The sequence below is a fragment of the Chionomys nivalis genome, chromosome 12, assembly GCF_950005125.1.
Source record: "Chionomys nivalis chromosome 12, mChiNiv1.1, whole genome shotgun sequence".
Taxonomy (NCBI): domain Eukaryota; kingdom Metazoa; phylum Chordata; class Mammalia; order Rodentia; family Cricetidae; genus Chionomys; species Chionomys nivalis.
In genome coordinates, this window is record NC_080097.1 from 56,401,708 (window position 1) to 56,419,587 (window position 17,880).

Genomic DNA, 17,880 nt, shown 5'->3' on the forward strand with positions numbered 1-17,880 from the left:
ATTGATAACAACCATTTTTAAAACAGAAAAACATTTCCCAGATGGAAGGAAAGAAATCACATTCCCTGACCAAACTATTAAGAATTTATTTGCTGATGGTCAAGAAGAGAGCATCTTTCCAGATGGCACAATTGTCCGAGTACAACGGTATGCTGCCTCTTAAATCTGTTTCTCCATTTTCCAAATTTTCATGGTTCAACTTTTTTTTTTTTACATCTGAAACATTTGGGGCTGGGATCTGGCTCAGTAGAGAACAACACTTGCTGTGTAGTCATGAAGATTTGAGTGGGACTTACCACCCTGTATACGACGTGGATGCATGTTCCTGGAACCTCAGCATTGGAGATGGGGTAGGGGAAAGATAGGTGGGTTCTGGAAGCTCATTAGTAAGCAAGCCTGGCTCAAATGGCAAGCTTCCAGTTTAGTGAGAGACCTTGTCTTAAGGGAATAAAGTAGAGAATTCTTTTGGCTCTGCACCCTCCCAAATACAAAACGAAATATACTAGTGACTAGAAGTCTCAGTGAGCTGAATGAGAAGTGTACACAGAGTCAGAGAAAAGCATGCTTGCACTGGGAAGTTTAGAAGCAATGTGAGCTAACAGGATTTAGAGAGAGTCTGCTCAGTACTCAGGAGAGGAAGGGAGAGGTAGTTATTTGTTTAGAAGTTACGTGAACCCTGAAAGCAGAATGAGACACAGAAGGCAGGCTGCCCTCTGTGCAGCTGACACAGCCACTGAACCTGTCCTCTCTTGCTTGTATTTTTAAATTCTCAACCTCTCTGCCCAGTCTGTTACAGTTTACTCTCTTGACATATTTGATCCAAACCTTTCAAAACCAACAAACTCTTTATTTGTCCTTCTGAATAATTATTTCTGAAAGTTAGCTTTATGTGATCCCTGGCTGCCCAATCCAGGGACTTTTTATTCTTTCTTTCCTCCCCTCCCTCCCTCCCTCCCTCTCCCTCTCTCCCTCCCTCCCTCCCTCCCTCCCTTTTTCCCTCCCTCCCTCTCCCTCTCTCCATCATCTATCTATCTATCTATCTATCTATCTATCTATCTATCTATCTATCTATCTATCTATCTATCTATCTATCTAATCTATCTAATCTATCTATCTATCTGGATTTTTTTTTTTCACGTAAACTGGTCATTTATTAGCATGGACCTTTGAACACAGCGGCTTCCAGCATGCCGAGTGAGGGGAGGGGGCTGGCAAGCGGCGAGGTCTCACTTCTTCCACTCGTTCTTGTCGTAGTCCCACTTGGCAGAGAAGCCCTGAATGGGGTTGGCCTTCATGTCCAGCATCCACTTGGTCTGCATGGCTACCCAGTCACGATCAAATGTATGAGGGATAGGGCCGTACACATAGTGCTTCTCCCAAATCAGAACAAGCGCAGTGAAGCCAATAAAGAACATAGCCAGGCCCACAACTGTTTTCCACTCGTTGGTGCTCCTGTTCATCTCAGCGAAGCTCTCATTAAACTGGATTCGGTACAATTGGACTTTCTCATCCCTGGACAGGCTGCTCCAGTCTTCCTTCTCCTTCTCCTTCAGGGCCTTCTGGCTGGCAGACAGCTGCTTAACATGTGCCACATCAGGCAAGGGGTAGTCACGCCGATCAACATAACTAGGGAGAGCATAGTCTTCACTCTTCACAACACTCCCATGTGCTCGAACACACACCGAGGTGGAAATGGCTCTCTTGCCAATTAGGCTAAGTGCCCTTGCAGCCAACATTCTGCCACCGCTGCCCTAGCGACCGCCTCGACCGCCCTCTACACCCCGGCAGCTCGCGACCGTCTATCTGGATTTTCAAGACAGGGTTTCTCTGTAGTTTTTGGTGCCTGTCCTGAACTAGCTCTTATAGACCAGGCTGGGATCCGCCTGCCTCTGCCTCCTGAGTGCTGGGATTAAAGATGTGTGCCACCACCGCCTGGCTAGGGACTTTTTAAAAGCAGAGTCTCTTGTAGCTTAGGCTGGCCTCGAACTCCTGACCTTCTTGCCTTTGTCTATCCCATGCTGAGATTATAGGTGTGCATTGTAACCAACCTAATGATATAGAGTTTATTTTAATCACAGCCCTGGGGAAGCTCTGCTACATCCAATTCTTGAGTTTTCCCCTCTTTACCTTAGGATGTGACCACTAAGTATCCCATCTTTGGAAACAACGCACTAACCAACATGAAGCCTATGGTACAAACTGCCAAGAAAGCTAAAACTGATTGAAGTGATACACCGACTTGGTCAGTGCACTGTTTCCCCCTTAGTGTAGAAATCTGATACACATGCAAATAAACAGTAGTTGAAAAAATTAGAAAGCTACTATACATTGAGTAACATCAGAACAAATTTAAAATTTTTTTGTCTTATATTTGAAATTTTGTGTAATAAGCAGAGAAATAAAAAGTATGTACCTATGCATCTAGCTTCAACATAGATTAATTAGTTCAGAGCAGTGGCTCTCAAGATGTAGTGTGCCACTGAACCACCTGGATGTTGATATGCAGCTGTGCTGGGCAGGGATCCCCAGGAGAGCACCAACTCTTGGAATGGATTTGGGTCTCACGTGTGTATGTGGCACAGGATGTTCTGCTAGTAACACCTGCCCATCTATGTTACAAATTGCTGATTTCCAGGCTTCTGTTGGTCATGGCACTTTGGACCTAAGCCTGGAAATTTATTGTGAATGTCCCACAGATATGCCCAACATGTCTTTGTGTTAATTTTTTCATATTCTATTTGTTTTGTTGTTCAAAGTACTTAGGTGGTCTTCAATTTAGTGGGGGAAAAAAAAAGGAGCCATCCCAGCCTTCCCCCAAGGAACCTGAACAGCTAAACTTTAACACAATGAATGACCCCCTTTGAGTTGGGCATAATGACATGCACAAGCCTTTACTCCCAGCACTAAGGAGGCAGGTGGATTGATGGATGTTTGAGGACAGTCCACTTTGCATAGTGAGCTGCAGGCAGGTAGGGCTACACAAAAACTGTCCAAAAAAAAAAAAAAAAAAAAAAAGGAAAAGAGTTTTTAAAAGAAACTTTCATGGTCACATGTAAAGGCTAACTTGGTAGCTAGAACTGAAATGAAATATTATAGTTGGGAAGAGGACCATGGAGTGTGTTTAGGAGAAGAAATAATCGCCAGAATAAAAAGGCTACTTTTAGCTGCTTTCCTGTTGTTTCTTTTCTTTCTGTTCTTACATACTATTGAGCAATGAACCAAGGTCTCATGCCCGCCAGGCAAGTATTTTTCCACTGAGCTACCTCCAGCTCTGTTTTAAATTTCAGCGGCCCTGTTTTGCACCTGTAGCTCAGGCTGGTCTTGAACTCTGTCCTCCTATCCTCGACTCCCGAGGGCTGGTATTACAGTCATGTGCCTGCCACTATGCCTAGGTCCTACTGATATAGTTTTTAAAAAAATTATATTCTGGTTTAAATTTTGCAGTGATGGCAACAAAATCATAGAGTTTAATAATGGCCAAAGAGAGCTCCATACTGCCCAGTTCAAGAGACGAGAATATCCAGATGGGACTGTTAAAACTGTCTATGCAAATGGCCACCAAGAGACAAAGTACACATCTGGTCGAGTCAGAGTAAAGGACAAAGATGGTAACGTTCTAATGGACACGGAACTGTAAAGGTCTTCATGAACTAACACTAAATGGCTTTTCTGTTCAGAGTATGTACATTTCTTGTGTGTTGAGTTGTTTAATTTATAGTGTATGTGTGTGTGCATATGTGTATGTCTAAATGTAAAGATTATTTGATTTTTAAAATTAAAGTTTTATCACAGTTTCTTCCTGTTTTACATTCTTTGAAACACAGAAGCAGCTAGCTCCCCTAGTGTGTCTTTCTACAATTAGGAAGAGAAAGCATAATTACTTTGTTGTAGACTATGTACAGTTTTTGTTATTGTTTTTAACATCTGTGCTTTTTGTTCTTGTTTTTTTGAGACTGGGCCCCACTATGTAGCCAGGACTAGCCTGGAACTCACTTTGTAGGTCAGTATAACGTTGAATTCACAGAGATCCACTGGCCTCTGTGTCCCCAGTGATAGAATTAAAGCCATGTGCCACCACACATGGCTTGTGCAGGCTTTTAAAATAAGAAGCAGAAGAGGTGTCTCAAATACTTGCTCCCCAGGCTGTGGCTTCCCAGAAAGTGAGCATCAAAACATTATGCAGCCAATAATAAAATGAAAACTGTCGTTTACTGCTACAAAGACTCATGAACACAAATAGGCCAAACCATATTACAAGTAGTAAATAGTCTTAGGAGAACGCAGTTACAACCTGAGTGGCTGTATAACTTGTCAAAAACAGAAGTAGTGGGCTGGAGAGATGATGGCTCAGTGGTTAAGAGCACTGACTGCTCTTCCAGAGGACCTGAGTTCAATTCCTAGTGTTCACAACCATCTATATTTTTATTTTTATTTTTGGTTTTTCGAGACAGAGTTTCTCTGTGGCTTTGGAGCCTGTCCTGGAACTAGCTCTGTAGACCAGGCTGGTCTCGAACTCACAGAGATCCGCCTGCCTCTGCCTCCCGAGTGCTGGGATTAAAGGCGTGCGCCACCATCGCCCGGCTCACAACCATCTATAACGAGATCTGATGCCCTCTTCTGGCCTGCAGGCATATGTGCAGACAGAATACTGTGTACAAAAATAAATCTTAAAACAGAAGTAGCAGGCATGAACAAATTACAGCCTTCATGTTGTTACCAGAGACGTGGTACGCAGCACAAGCAAGCCAAGAAAGGGCAAGTTGCTCACTGTAAGTTAACAATAACTAGGACAATAGGTATTGACAATTACTCATTAAAAAATATCAGTTCCAGTTGATTTAAGAACTGAATGGCCAGGAGGTAGTGGCACACACTTTTAATCCCAGCACTTAGGAGGCAGAGGCAGGTGGATCTCTGTGAATTTGAGCCAGCCTGGTCTACAGAGTAAGTTCCAGGACAGCAAGGGCTATTACACAGAGAAACCCTGTCTTAAAAATCCAGAAACAACAACAACAGTAACAACAAAGCCCCCCCAAACAAAACAAAATCCCAAATGTGAAAAACAACAAAACACAAAACTGTTACCAGTCTAATGTGGAAGAATTTTTAAGTAGGGCATGAACTTTAAAAGAAAAGGTGTCAACTGCCATCTTCAGGAATGTGTAACTTTTCAAAAGTAACTACTCCTTGACCTAGCAAGTTCCACTACTACGCACATAGAGGAAGAACCTCTCACATGTATAAGGCCTGTAGGAGAATGCAACTGAAAAACAACAGCAAAGCCCACTGCCAGCTCAGCAGCTAACAGTAAGGTTGCATTCAGATGGGCAGAGAGCTTAGTGCAGTAGAGCTGCCACCAACACAGCAGAGCCAACAGTGGGAACGCTACCTAGGCTGTGGTGCTCGGTCTTACAGGTTCATATGCGGCTACAATACAAAGACTTATGTAGCTATACACGTCAACTCAATCATACCTCTGTAAGGGAGTGGGGGTGAGGTGAGACACTGCAGGACCATCAACAGTTCTGATATTTCTTAAGCAAAGTGTTAATTAATAACATGAACTAAAATTTCTATGTGCCTAAATTTTATTTTGAAATTACAGTAAAAACAAAAGTTTCAAAGAAAATAATAACTTTTCCCCACACCATTCTTTAACAATATAACAAATATGACTGAAGGAGGAAAAATGATACCACTGCAGAACAAGTTAAAAGTCAAACCTGAAATGGTATAAATCTAACAAAAACTTTCTGGGCAGCTACAGGTGCTCTTGTACACCTGAAAAAACAAACAAACAAACAAACAAATGTTACTGTAAGACTTGCCTTTAATGCTTTATTTTAGCTGAACCACTTGTTAGCTGGCTGGGTCCCCCAGTGCTTCTGTATGCCTGCTATTTGGTAATGAGCACAAGTTACTTGTGGTGCCTACTGTCCTGTTTGGCTTGCCCCATACCCATCAGACTAGGGCAGTCATGACAGTCATTCCTGATCATATTTACAAATACAAGGGGTCATTGATAATGGTGTTCCAGGGGCAGAAAGGCCTAAGGTGACAAAATCTGGAGGAGAGTTCTTATAGAACTTCATCTTTTGAGAAATTAGAATATCTGAGGTGCTTTCATAAGCAATTTAGCATTAATCTCTGCCATAGCAGTTATGTGTAGACACCCATTTGCTGACTAAATGTTTGACCAAGAATGTACACTTACATCATTCATCTTTATCTGCAAGCCCCATTTCTACCAAGGACATATGAACTGGGTATTGTTCATCTTCATATAATGTCACTATTTGTTCTGGTACCTGAGCCTAAAAATTGAAAGATACAGTTATCAACTGGGCAATGGTGGCACACACTTTTAATCCCAGCACTCAGGATGCAGAGGCTGGCAGATCTCTGAGTTTGAGGCCAGCCTGGTCTACAGAGAGTTCCAGGATTGTCAAGGCTACACAGAGAAACCCTGTCTCAAAAAAACCAAACCAAAACAAAAAGTTATCAAGAAAATAATAATGTAGCTGGGTGTACACCTGTAATCCTAACAGTCAGGAGGAAGAATCAGGAAGATCACCAAAAACCAACACCAGCAAATAAAACACAGTATTGTCTTGGGTGCCCTTTCCCTCCTCCATGCCTTCTTTGATTGGGAGGAAGGCTCCTAAGACTAATTAATACTCTACCTTCAGAGGGCATCTTTGATGGTTTCCTGCTAAATCCTATTCCTTCCATTCTCCCCCATTAAAGTACCTTTACATTCTATACACCACACATTATATCCGCTATGCATAAACTAAAATTTGGCAGCTGTTCATAGAGATGAAGATATTTATATTTACAATAAGTACTTGGCCAGTCTGTACTTTCACTAACTTCTTGAGAAACATCTTGTATAAACTATGTACAGCATGCATGATACAAAATAGGAGTATTCCAGAAGTATTTTCTAGTAATAGCCTTGTTTCACCACGAGCCTTATGGAAGGCAGTGTGCAGGATTCTTTGTTCTAGGACCTGGCAGAGAATATGAAGGAGGGAAGCAGGAGGGCCTGAATACCAGTCATAAGGACCAAAGGCCACCCACAAGGTACCTTCTCTGTCACCAGCTCAGGGCTGTGTCAAGGAGGTCTGGGAGTCCTGGGGTTTATAATGTTAAACCAGAAGCCAGATTTTGTGTGTGTGTGTGTGTGTGTGTGTGTGTGTGTATAAACTTTCCAGTTCTAGGATACTATGCAAAACAAGGTTCCTGGTTGCCTGTGGGATACTATTGTGATATGTTAAGCTTAAAAAGATTTAGATACTATCTAGATACTACTTTACATACTATCTTTTAAACTAATCGGTCTTTGTGTATGAGTGCTTTGCCTTCATGATCTAAGTTCACAGTGTATATACAGTTCCAGCAAGCTCAGAAGAGGGCAAATTATAGGAACGGGTAGACAGTTGTGAGCCACTGGGAACCAAACCTAGGTCCCTCTGCAAGAGCAGCAAGTGCGTGCTCCTCACTGGAGCCACCTCTCCAGCCCCCTGACCTGTAGTTTTGATATAGGTCTGGCCACCTTACAGTTCCAGTCTCTCTGATCATAGTGCTCCTCAGTTTTCAGGATGCAGCTTGGGTGTCATTTTCTAGGCCTACTTTCCTAGTGAGTTACTTGAGTGCCTACTAAGAGGTTTCTTAAGTACCTTTCCAGGTCTCTTCAGATGAAATAATCATTTCTTACATTTCTCCTGAGCCTACAAAATTACCTATACTTCTACTGTCCTTTGTTTGATCTTACCTCTGATTAATGCTATGCATGCTTGTTTTTCATTAACTTGAAGGTTCTTTGATTATAGGATATGCATCTTTATATTTTATATTACTCATTATATGTATCACTTTAGATAAAGTTTGTTAAAGCTCACTTTTTTCTTTGGTGGGTGTGACAGGGCCCAGGGTGCTGACCACCTGCTTGCATATCCTGAATGGGGATCACAGGTGTACCTCACCATACTTGGTTCACCATGGTTTTGTGCATGTGAGGCAAGTGCTCTACTGAGTTCCATCCCAAGCCCCCATAGGAAGAGTTAGCTAGCCTTAAGACTGAACTTCTATAGTCTACGCAGCTTTCTGTGCTTTAACTATTGTTCTTAAGCAGAAGCAAAATGCTTTGCAAAGTTAGTAGGGTTTATGTAAATAGCTTTAAGATAATTTGGCTAATTAAAATAGATAATTACCACAGAGGAAGCGTAAAGTTGTTTTCCTTGGAGACAGTCTATCATGGTCCACAATGCTTCCATGCTCCACTTGGGACAGTATGGTATTCTTGCCTTTCCCGAGTCACTTAAGGGAGGTTTAAATCCTGCCAAGAGAACTTTTATGGCCTGGGCTGGATACTGCATAAGCTGAACAGGAATCTGACGGAGTCTGTTAGAAAAGAGATTGATAAAATGATCACAATGTCACAATCCAAATTCTCATATTTAAAACTCTATCACTCAGTAGAAAACAAAAGTTTCATGACACTGGAATTTGTGAAAATGACACTAGGAGCACAGTGAAGAAAAGTCAGAAAAACCAAAGCCCTTGGGCACTGTTACCGATGTAAAATGGCACTGCTGCTATGGAGAATCATATATGATTCTGGTATACATTTCAAATTTAACAAGGTACCTATATACTCATATTCATTACAGCCTTGTTCACAATAGAAGAAGCAGAGCAGTGCCAATGCCAACTCATGAAGGGTGTCTAAAGTTGAGACAGACACAGCAGCCTTAGGAAGCAAACTGGCATATGTCACATGGATGAATCTTGAAGACTAGATAAAGAACAGAAGGGAAGAAAGTAGCTTACTGGGCTGAGGGTAAAATGGAGCATGGTTATTTAGTGGGCAGAATTTTTGTGTATATGTGTATATTGATTTAAAATGTTTTGGAAATGTAAAGTATAAAGTTGAACAATATTGTCAATGTACTTAGGAGCCCATTAATTGTACATCTAAAATACTAAGATGATAAACTTTATATATATCCTATCAAAATAAAAAAATATATTCAAAATTCCCAATTTGGGGCTAAAGCAATGACTCAGTGGTCAAAGTATATATTCCTCTTGCAGAGGACCTAATCTGGAGTCCTGGTACCTATATCTGGTGGCTTACAACTACTAGTAAATTCAGCTCCAAGAGGATCTGATACCTATGATCTTGTTTGATACCTGTGCTAATCTGCATTAAACCCATATACATACACATAAGTAAAAAATAATAAAATGGATATATTTTTAAAATTATCAGTCCAGTCTGGTGAGATGGCTCAGTGGGGGCGGGGGGGGGGGCTTACTGCTGAGGAGCCTAAGACCTGAGTTCAGTTTCAGGATCCCATGTGGTGGAGGGAGGGAAGTAACTCCTGTAGGTTTTCTTCTGACTTCAACACATGCACTGTGGTCTATATGTGCACACATATATATACACCTGTAAAGTAACTGTAAAACTAATGAAGTGTATCAGTTTTAATGCATTAATGCAAAGCCTAGTTGCCAATAAAATAAAAAATATATAAAATTAAGCAAAAGAAAAGCGCTTCTCCTTGGAGTAATTTAACCAAGAACGAGCCCAGATCTGAGTCTTCTACTTCATGCTCTCCATGTCTCTGCCCTGTCTGTCATGAGTCTAAATATGTGCCTGCCAGCTTGCCTGAATGCTGCCCTAGGACTCTGTCTGTCCCTGTGTCTGCGTGTCCCTAACAAAGGGCTTTGCTCCCTCTTTTACTGAACAGCAGAGAAAACATCACATGGGAATGAAATGAGAGACACTTTAGAGAAATGTTTAACAGAATTTTATGAGTGATGAAACTTTACTAACTTCAACTCATCCCCACTGACACAGATTAACAAATACTTTATTATAAAGCAATGTCTATGTTGCTTTCAACATATATGACATTCATTTTTTTTTTTAAATATTTATTTATTATGTAAACAATATTCTGTCTGTGTGTATGCCTGAAGGCCAGAAGAGGGCGCCAGACCTCTTTACAGATGGTTGTGAGCCACCATGTGGTTGCTGGGAATTGAACTCAGGACCTTTGGAAGAGCAGGCAATGCTCTTAACCACTGAGCCATCTCTCCAGCCCCATGACATTCATTTTTATAGGCTGCTTTTCAACCTATTTGTTGCTTTTACCAAATGATTTTTCATAGCACTTATACACTGTTTTCTGAGTTAGAGATATGGAAGACTACAAAATTTAAGATTAAGGCTATGCATTAGTTTAGGTTGTAAAAGTTGATTACATGGGAAACCCAAAGCAAGTAAGGTTGGATTTTATCTCTCTCTGTTTTCAAGACAGGGTTTCTCTGTGTAGCCCTGGCTGTCCTGGGACTCACTCTGTAGATCAGGCTGGCCTTGAACACAGAGATCTCCTGCCTCTACTGAGATCAAAGGTTATGTGCCACCACTGTCTGGCTATTTTGTTCCCTTACAGGCAGGTCAAATAAGCAGTTTGGGTGAACAGTCAGCAGTCTCAAGTCTTAAGTGACCTCACAGTGTGTCTCATAATTCTGACTGTGAGGTCCAGCAAAAGTTCCAGTCTCTTAGAATGCAACAGGTATAATGTGTTGCCAGAATGAAGAAAAGCCTCTTATTCAACTTTTTCTTCTCCTTTACCTGTTTACTGTCAGCTTCTCTGTGGACCCATAATCAACAAATAGTACCAGGACAGATAAAGGATTGAATTCTTTAATGGAAATGATCTTTGCTCTGTACCACAAGCCGTCAGCATATTCTGCAAGGCAAGGCATTTCTGGAAAAGCAGAAAGCGGGAACAAATCATAAACTTAAAAAATTACAAAGAAATAAATATATAATCATATGATCACTACACAGAACTGAAGACTGTCTGGCCTTATGGTGGCTTCCCCTTTTCTGTCTACATTTATCAACTTTTCTCATTAATATCTAAGGATTATGTTTTGAAGAAAGACACCCGCCCATCCTCAGATTTCCTAGTTCTACTTTCACACAGGTAAGGTCTCACTGGCAGAGTAGAATACTTGCTCCACATGGGCAAAGTCCTGATTAGATCCTCAGCATTGGAAAAAGAAAAGCAACCCTGGAGGCATAAAGTAGCTGTGAAATAAACAGACCATGTGTGTTTAGATCCAGAAATTACATTATGTCCCGACTAGGACTTTTCCTGGAGGTATGCATGAATGAGGAAGGATTTTCCTTCTGGACTGGAAAGTCGGTGTACACAAAACCCATCTGATGAGTTTCCTCTTACACAGGCCTTAACTGTGAGGCCTAAGCGCACAGCGCCCTTGCAATCACTGCAGATGCAGCTGAGTGGCACCTGCTCACTGTGCTTCTGTAACATGGGCTGGGGGGAGGGGGCTGATGCTGCTTCATGCTGGGAGAGGTAAGAGAAGATAAGACCTCCAACATGGGGAGAGCTGAGCAAGAGACTTTTACTGTGATAGACAGTCTGAGGGAAGGACAATCCAAGCAAAAGCAGTTATCAGTCAAAATAAGTTATAGCTTACCAGAAGATTATCAAGTTAAATCAGGTAAGAAGTTAGGCTGGTATGTTTTACTCTTCGCTTAAACATACAGTTACATGCAACAGACCATGAATAAATACAGCTCTATGCCCCATACAGGAAAATGTGAAGATACTCCTGGTATTCAGGGACTGTCATTGGCAAGTGGGTAAATTTTCCTCAGAAAAGAATCATGGGCATTAATAACAATGTGAAGAACAGACTGCAAAGGAGAACGTAAGAATTTTAACTTATCCTGACAAACCATCACAGCCTCAGGACTGTCGTCCAGGTTATTGTAGTTATTCATTACCACTGCAGCCCGAAAGTCAGCTTTCACAAGTAGAGCTAGTGGGAAAGCCTCCAACTTAAAAACAAGCGTCTGTAGACCCTTACTTTTTCAGCTCACCTGACTCTTGCAGAGTGAAACCGTCCCCACAAGAGAGACATGTTACTTCATGCACTTGGGTCACTTCCTAATTTAGGAAACGGGTGTCTTTAGGATCTAGAAAGCCTACATGTGAAGTTGAGGAGAGGAGATGCCACTTAGATTATAAATAACCCTCCGAACTCCCTGCCCATTGGATACAGGGCAATCTTACCAAGAACCCGGGCACAGCATGAACATACCTGAACTAAAGTCTGTCAGGGGAGGGAAGTTCTCCACATTCTTGTTATATCTCTGCAGTGCTTCCTCCAGGTTCTCTGACTCAGATTCCCAACTGATTCCACTGTCATCTGTGTCACCAGGATGGTGAGAACAGCTTTCTGCAGAATCAAGGCAAATATACACCTACAAGGGAGTGGCAGGGAGAGAAGGAAAAACAGCCTTGCAAATTCTGTAATTTCTTGAATTCACCTGTGGGTGGCCTCCAGTCAGGGCCCAGTGGCCACTGCCTCCTGTTCTGTGGCTCTGTGGGTGCCCTCTGTGTCTTGCCACACTGATCTTGAAGCCAAGAGACTTAACTGAAGAAGAGTGAGGTTGTGAAGACTCGTTGTAGAAATAGTTGTGTTCCAGGAAGTACTAAGCTATGCTTGGAACAGTCCCCTGAAAGGGCCCCCAAGCCAGCAGTGAGCCTTCTAGACATATCAAGTGAATATTTACTTGTTCTGAGACAGGGTGTCATGTAGCTAATACTGGCCTCAAACCATTACTCATCTGCTTCTACCTCCTGAGTTCGAATCCCAGCCATGTATCACCATACCTGGCAATGACTCTTCAGAAGTGGATTCTATAGTCCCCATCAGTATCTTGACTGCAACATAACGAAGTATTGAGCTAGACTTAATTAAGAAACTCTTTGGGTTTTGACCATCATGTACATTTTTAATTAAAATTATTTTACATGTATTTATATTGTGGGGGAGGCACATGGGTACCAGAGCACATGTGTGGAAGTCAGAGGATGGCTTAAATGACCTCACAGTGTGTATAATAATTCTGGCTGTGAGGTCCAGCAAAAGTTTAAGTCTCTTAGAATGGAAGAGATATTTCATAGTTATGTATTGCCAGAATGAAGAAATTCCTAATTTATAAACAACTTTAAAATAACATTTCTTTTAAAAATGAGGTAAAATTTTCCCAAGAAATAGCTCTAATGACACTTTTGTCCCAGGTAAAACAAAGAATTCTTAGTTAGGCCTGGAGAGACAGCTCAGGGAATAAAGCACTTGCCATGTAGGCATGAGGACCTTTGACCTCGGCACAGGCACACACACCTCCACACATGGACCTATCGTCTAGAGACAAAGACGGTCAAATACCATGAATAGACAGTGTGGGAAATGTCTTAAGTAGTTCAGAAAAACCAGAGCAAGGATAAGAACATTATAAGTTCAGTGCAGGGAGAGATATAAGGGTGAGATGTTCAATATTTCACAGAAGGGAAAGGTCCACCTTAAAAACATAAGTAATCAGGCAAGTAGGATATGCTTACTTGGGCTACACATTTGGGGCTGAAGAGATGGCTCACTGGTTAAGAGCACAGAGGACTGTTCTTCAGACGACCTGGGTTTGTACCTCAACACCCATGTGTTGACTCATAACCATCTGTAACTCCAGTTAGAGATTCTGCACAACCTCTTCTGGCCTCTGACATACAACACCCGTAGGTATAAAATAAGTTAAAAATAAATATGCTTTAAGAATAACCTGGGGTTGGAGTTGGAGAGAATGCTTAGTAGTTTAGAGCAGTAGTTGCTTTTGATGCAAGTTTTTTTTTTTTTTTTTTTTTTTTTTTTTTTTTTTTTTTTTTTTTTTTTTTTCCGAGACAGGGTTTCTCTGTGGCTTTGGAGCCTGTCCTGGAACTTGCTCTGTACACCAGGCTGGTCTCGAACTCACAGAGATCCGCCTAAAGAAGGGGCTTTTTTTTTTTTTTTTTTTTTTTTTTGTTTGTTCGTTTGTTTGGTTTCTCGAGACAGGGTTTCTCTGTGGTTTTGGAGTCTGTCCTGGAACTAGCTCTTTTTTTTTTTTTTTTTTTTTGGATTTTTCGAGACAGGGTTTCTCCGTAGCTTTTTGTTTCCTGTCCTGGAACTAGCTCTTCTAGACCAGGCTGGACTCGAACTCACAGAGATCCGCCTGCCTCTGCCTCCCAAGTGTTGGGATTAAAGGCGTGCGCCACCACCGCCCGGCCAGTAGTTGCTTTTGTAGAGGACCTGGGTTCAGCTCCCAGCACTCACAATACAATGACTCGAAACCATCTAATTTCAATTCCAGGAGACCTGATAAACCTCTTCTGATTTCCATGGGCACCAGGAATGTATCTGGTGCACATACATACGTATAGGCAAAAACCATAACATTAAATAAATCTAAATTTAAACAGTCCATATAAGCATATGAGTAAATAAAAGAAGACAGCCCTGGGAAATGGGTAGATGCCTAAGAAACACCAGTGTCCGAGTATCAACAAATATGGGTTGACCTGACAGCTAGGAAGATGGAGACTGACACGTACTTCATTAGGTGAGATGATGTGCTTTACTTGCACAGCATACAGTTCCTCTGGTGGAGGGAGAAGTGAAGACAGATATGGTGGTAAAATGGGAGCCTCCATTTCAGGCAAAAGCAATTCCTAAAACCACACAACAAATTAAATTTCAGAATGGTAATCATGAAAATTAACATAAAACTTCATTATGGGGCCAACTTATTTCAGTTACCAGAAACCAAGTCCTCCTAAGTACTGAACACCACAAAAAGCGGGTGACTCATCGTCTTCAGCGTTGACTCCTCACTTCTAAAGAAGGGTTAAACAAAGGCATGCAGGTCCACTGATGTATATCCACATGGAGATAGAATACAGTTGACAGTATCAACAATGACTACCTCTAAGGAGTAGAATTGGGGTGCTGAGGTACAGAGTGGGTGACATTCCCCACACATACACCTTTTCTGAGACAGGTCTCGCTCTGTACCACAGGCTGGCCTGGAATTCCCAGAGATCAGACTGCCTTACCTCCCAAGTGTGGGATTAAAGGCTTATGCGTCCACACTGAGCTGCCTTATTCTATAACATTCGTTTACTTTTGTAAGTAGTTTTAAAGGAAACTAAAATAACACACAAATGCTCACAGGAGGTAAGTTAAAGCCACTGAGAAGGTAAGACATTAAGTTCTATAAAGTTCAGGGGAAAGCAAACACATGATTCTCAAGAGGATCGTGGGAGCCAACTGTTAAGGAATATACACATGGTATAGGTGCAGGTTTTCTGCAAAGATCAGTGATATCTTCTGCTTTAGGAATGTAGTAACATAAACAAATTAAACAAGCCATCATATTTAAATTTGTGGGTTACTTCATTACTATTTAATATTTCTTGGTGTGTGAGAAATATGGTATGTACATGTACCACCTCTAATAAATAAATGTAATGAGAAAACGTGTTATTTTAAAAAAAAGATAAAGGAAAAAGCAAGGATAAAGGGCCATGTATTGTTTGACTTCATCTAATAGGAAGATCCATAGAGACAAGCTGAGAAAGGAAAGGATAGAAAACGACTGCAGTTGGTTTCTTTTTGGAATGTTCTTGTTTTAGTAGTGCTAGCTGCACAACTCAATAAGTATTAAAATCCAATGAGTTATGTATTTGAAGAAAATACATTTACAGCATATAAATAAAATGGTTATATTTTGAATTTTTTTCTTCATTTATTTTTTTTTCCAAGACAGGGTATCTGTGTGTAGCTCTGGCTATCCTGAAACTCCCTCTGTAGACCAGGCTGGCCTCAAATTCAGAGATCCATTTAACTCTGAGTGATGAGATCAAAGGCATGGCTCTTCTTTTAATTTTAAAGTAATTTTTGTGGCTGGGCATGGTAGCACACACCTTTAATACCAACACAGTTGGAAGGCAGAGATAGGTGGAGCTTAGTGAGTTTGAGGCCAGCTTGGTCTACAGTTTCATAGTGAGACCCTGTTTCAAATTTCTTTTTCTTAATTTATTTTTGTGTGTGGTAAGAGCCAGAGGGCATGTGTGGTGGTCAGAAGACAGCTTGTGTGAGTCAGGTCTCTTCTCCCATCGCCTGGGTTCTGGGGATCAAACTCTCGTGTCAGCCTTGGCAGCAACTGTTCTTGCTAACTGCCCTTTCAGCTAAGCCAGCTTGCTGGCTATGTATCAGATCCTTTCTATTACTGAAAGTTTCCAAAATATCTGGGTTGTAACTTACCTCAAATCTTATTTTCCAGTGTTCATCTTCATATTTTTTATCCTGACCTCTTGGTTTCTGAAATAATAGCGTATTATTTATCAGTTAAAAACTTTTATCTTCTAACAAAATATTTCTTTAAAAAAATTTTTTTATACTTTGCAGAAACTAGATGCATAAGTCATGTTGGCATTCACTCTGTAGACCAGGCTGAACTTGAAGTCACAGAGATCCACCTGCCTCTGCCTCCCTAATGCTGAGAAATGGCTCAGCATTTTATTCTTGAAAAAAACCTGGGTTCAATTCCTAGCACCCCATATAGTACCTCACTGTTTGGGGGCACAAAGGTCCTTGTACTCACAGAGAAGCACTAAGAGAATCAGGAATGTTAATCATACAGGGGTGTCTTTCTTCAATGGAGAAGATAAAAATCAAACACCTGCATTCCATCCAGAAAGCTGGGAGTGGATTTGTTAATGAACTGATGGCCTTTTGCTCTCATCCACTTTTTATCATAGAGGCAGACCTCATCCACTCTTTATCATAGAGGCAGACCTCATCCACTTTTTATCACAGAGGCAGACCTCACCCTAATTCCCTAGAATAATTATTCCAGATTCTTCCCTCCCTAGTCCCTAGACTGTTACCCATTCTTAGGGGAGATGTCACCTGCCTGCTGGCCTCTATGGTACCTGTCAGAGCCACACTAGATTCTAGGTCTTTTAGCTATAGAACCTGCCTTTATGGTCATATGTACTTTGTAAAGAAGTTTCTATGTAGTCACTTTTTTTTTTTTTTAAGATTCATTTATTTTGTTTTCAGTGTTCTGTCTGCGTGCATGCCTGCAGGCCAGAAGAGAGCATTACAGGTGGTTGTGAGCCACCATGTGGTCACTGGGAATTGAACTCAGGACCTCCGGAAGAACAATCAGTGCTCCCAACCTGAGCCATCTCTCCAGCTCCCTATGTAGTCAATCTTAAGCTTCATTGTACACCTGGAATTGGACTGATTAGACTGACTGTTGCCTGGAAACCTTTCCCCAAATTTTACTGTGTTTTAAATATGCCGACAATGAACCACTTGGCATTAGACTCCCCAAAGTCTCTGATCCAGGCTGATGAAGTCCATCCGCACCAGGTTTTCATTCTTATCTCTTTGTGCAGTTTGCTTCCCTGTATAATGCCTACAGGGACCCCCTCAGCTCACAATCATCTTTAACTCTAGTCTTAGGGTATCTAGCATCCTTTTTCTGACATCAGTGGGGCACTAGGCATGCATGTGATTCACATACACATATGCAGGCAAAACATTCATACACATAAAACAAAGTTTAAACAATTAAATTTTAAAAATCAAGATAAAAATCCTATTATATTTTCAAAGTCAGGGACTCATGTAGCCCAGGTGGACCTCCAACTCATTATGTAGTTTAAAGATGACTTTGATTTTCTGATAGCATTCCTGTTTCTGTTTGCAAATGCTGGCCTGCTCCATCATGCCCAGCTAAAATTTGAATGCTCAATATCTGTTGGCACCCCAAACATTTTCAATTTCAGATCATCGTATTTTGGATTTTTAGATTAGCGACACTCACCTTGTAATATAAGGCTTCTAGTTCAAGTTAAATGACACATTTTATGTGGGGACAGAGCCCTTTATTGGCATGAAACTCTATATACAGATTTTATACAGTACATCTCATGTTCAAACTCA

At 41.2% G+C, this 17,880-nt stretch overlaps 3 protein-coding genes across 3 annotated transcripts in view; 1 reads left to right on the forward strand and 2 right to left on the reverse strand.

The window, feature by feature from the left end:
* Positions 1-3,726, forward strand: part of Cenpj (centromere protein J) — a 45,158-nt gene extending 41,432 nt beyond the window's left edge. The window contains exons 16-17 of the mRNA XM_057786750.1: positions 27-147; positions 3,445-3,726. Of these exons, the coding sequence (XP_057642733.1) occupies positions 27-147; positions 3,445-3,637 (314 nt within the window). The 3' untranslated portion in view covers positions 3,638-3,726. The remainder of the gene's footprint in view (positions 1-26; positions 148-3,444) is intronic.
* On the reverse strand, positions 1,133-1,792 carry LOC130885287 (cytochrome c oxidase subunit 4 isoform 1, mitochondrial-like). The gene has a single exon (XM_057786751.1). It carries the CDS (start codon positions 1,734-1,736, stop codon positions 1,227-1,229), a length of 510 nt encoding a protein of 169 aa, XP_057642734.1. The 5' UTR covers positions 1,737-1,792; the 3' UTR covers positions 1,133-1,226.
* Positions 3,727-6,086: 2,360 nt separating the features above from the next.
* The window catches only part of Rnf17 (ring finger protein 17), a 121,504-nt gene continuing 109,710 nt past the window's right edge, over positions 6,087-17,880 (reverse strand). Inside the window, exons 30-35 of the mRNA XM_057786539.1 lie at positions 16,189-16,245; positions 14,478-14,594; positions 12,151-12,313; positions 10,649-10,784; positions 8,217-8,406; positions 6,087-6,314 (exon numbers count right to left, since the gene is read on the reverse strand). Coding sequence (XP_057642522.1) covers positions 6,216-6,314; positions 8,217-8,406; positions 10,649-10,784; positions 12,151-12,313; positions 14,478-14,594; positions 16,189-16,245 — 762 coding nt within the window. The 3' untranslated portion in view covers positions 6,087-6,215. The remainder of the gene's footprint in view (positions 6,315-8,216; positions 8,407-10,648; positions 10,785-12,150; positions 12,314-14,477; positions 14,595-16,188; positions 16,246-17,880) is intronic.

What these genes read in the sequence shown, in the direction of transcription:
- LOC130885287 (XM_057786751.1), bottom strand. Translation starts at nt 1,736, where the DNA reads ATGTTGGCTGCAAGGGCACTTAGCCTAATTGGCAAGAGAGCCATTTCC.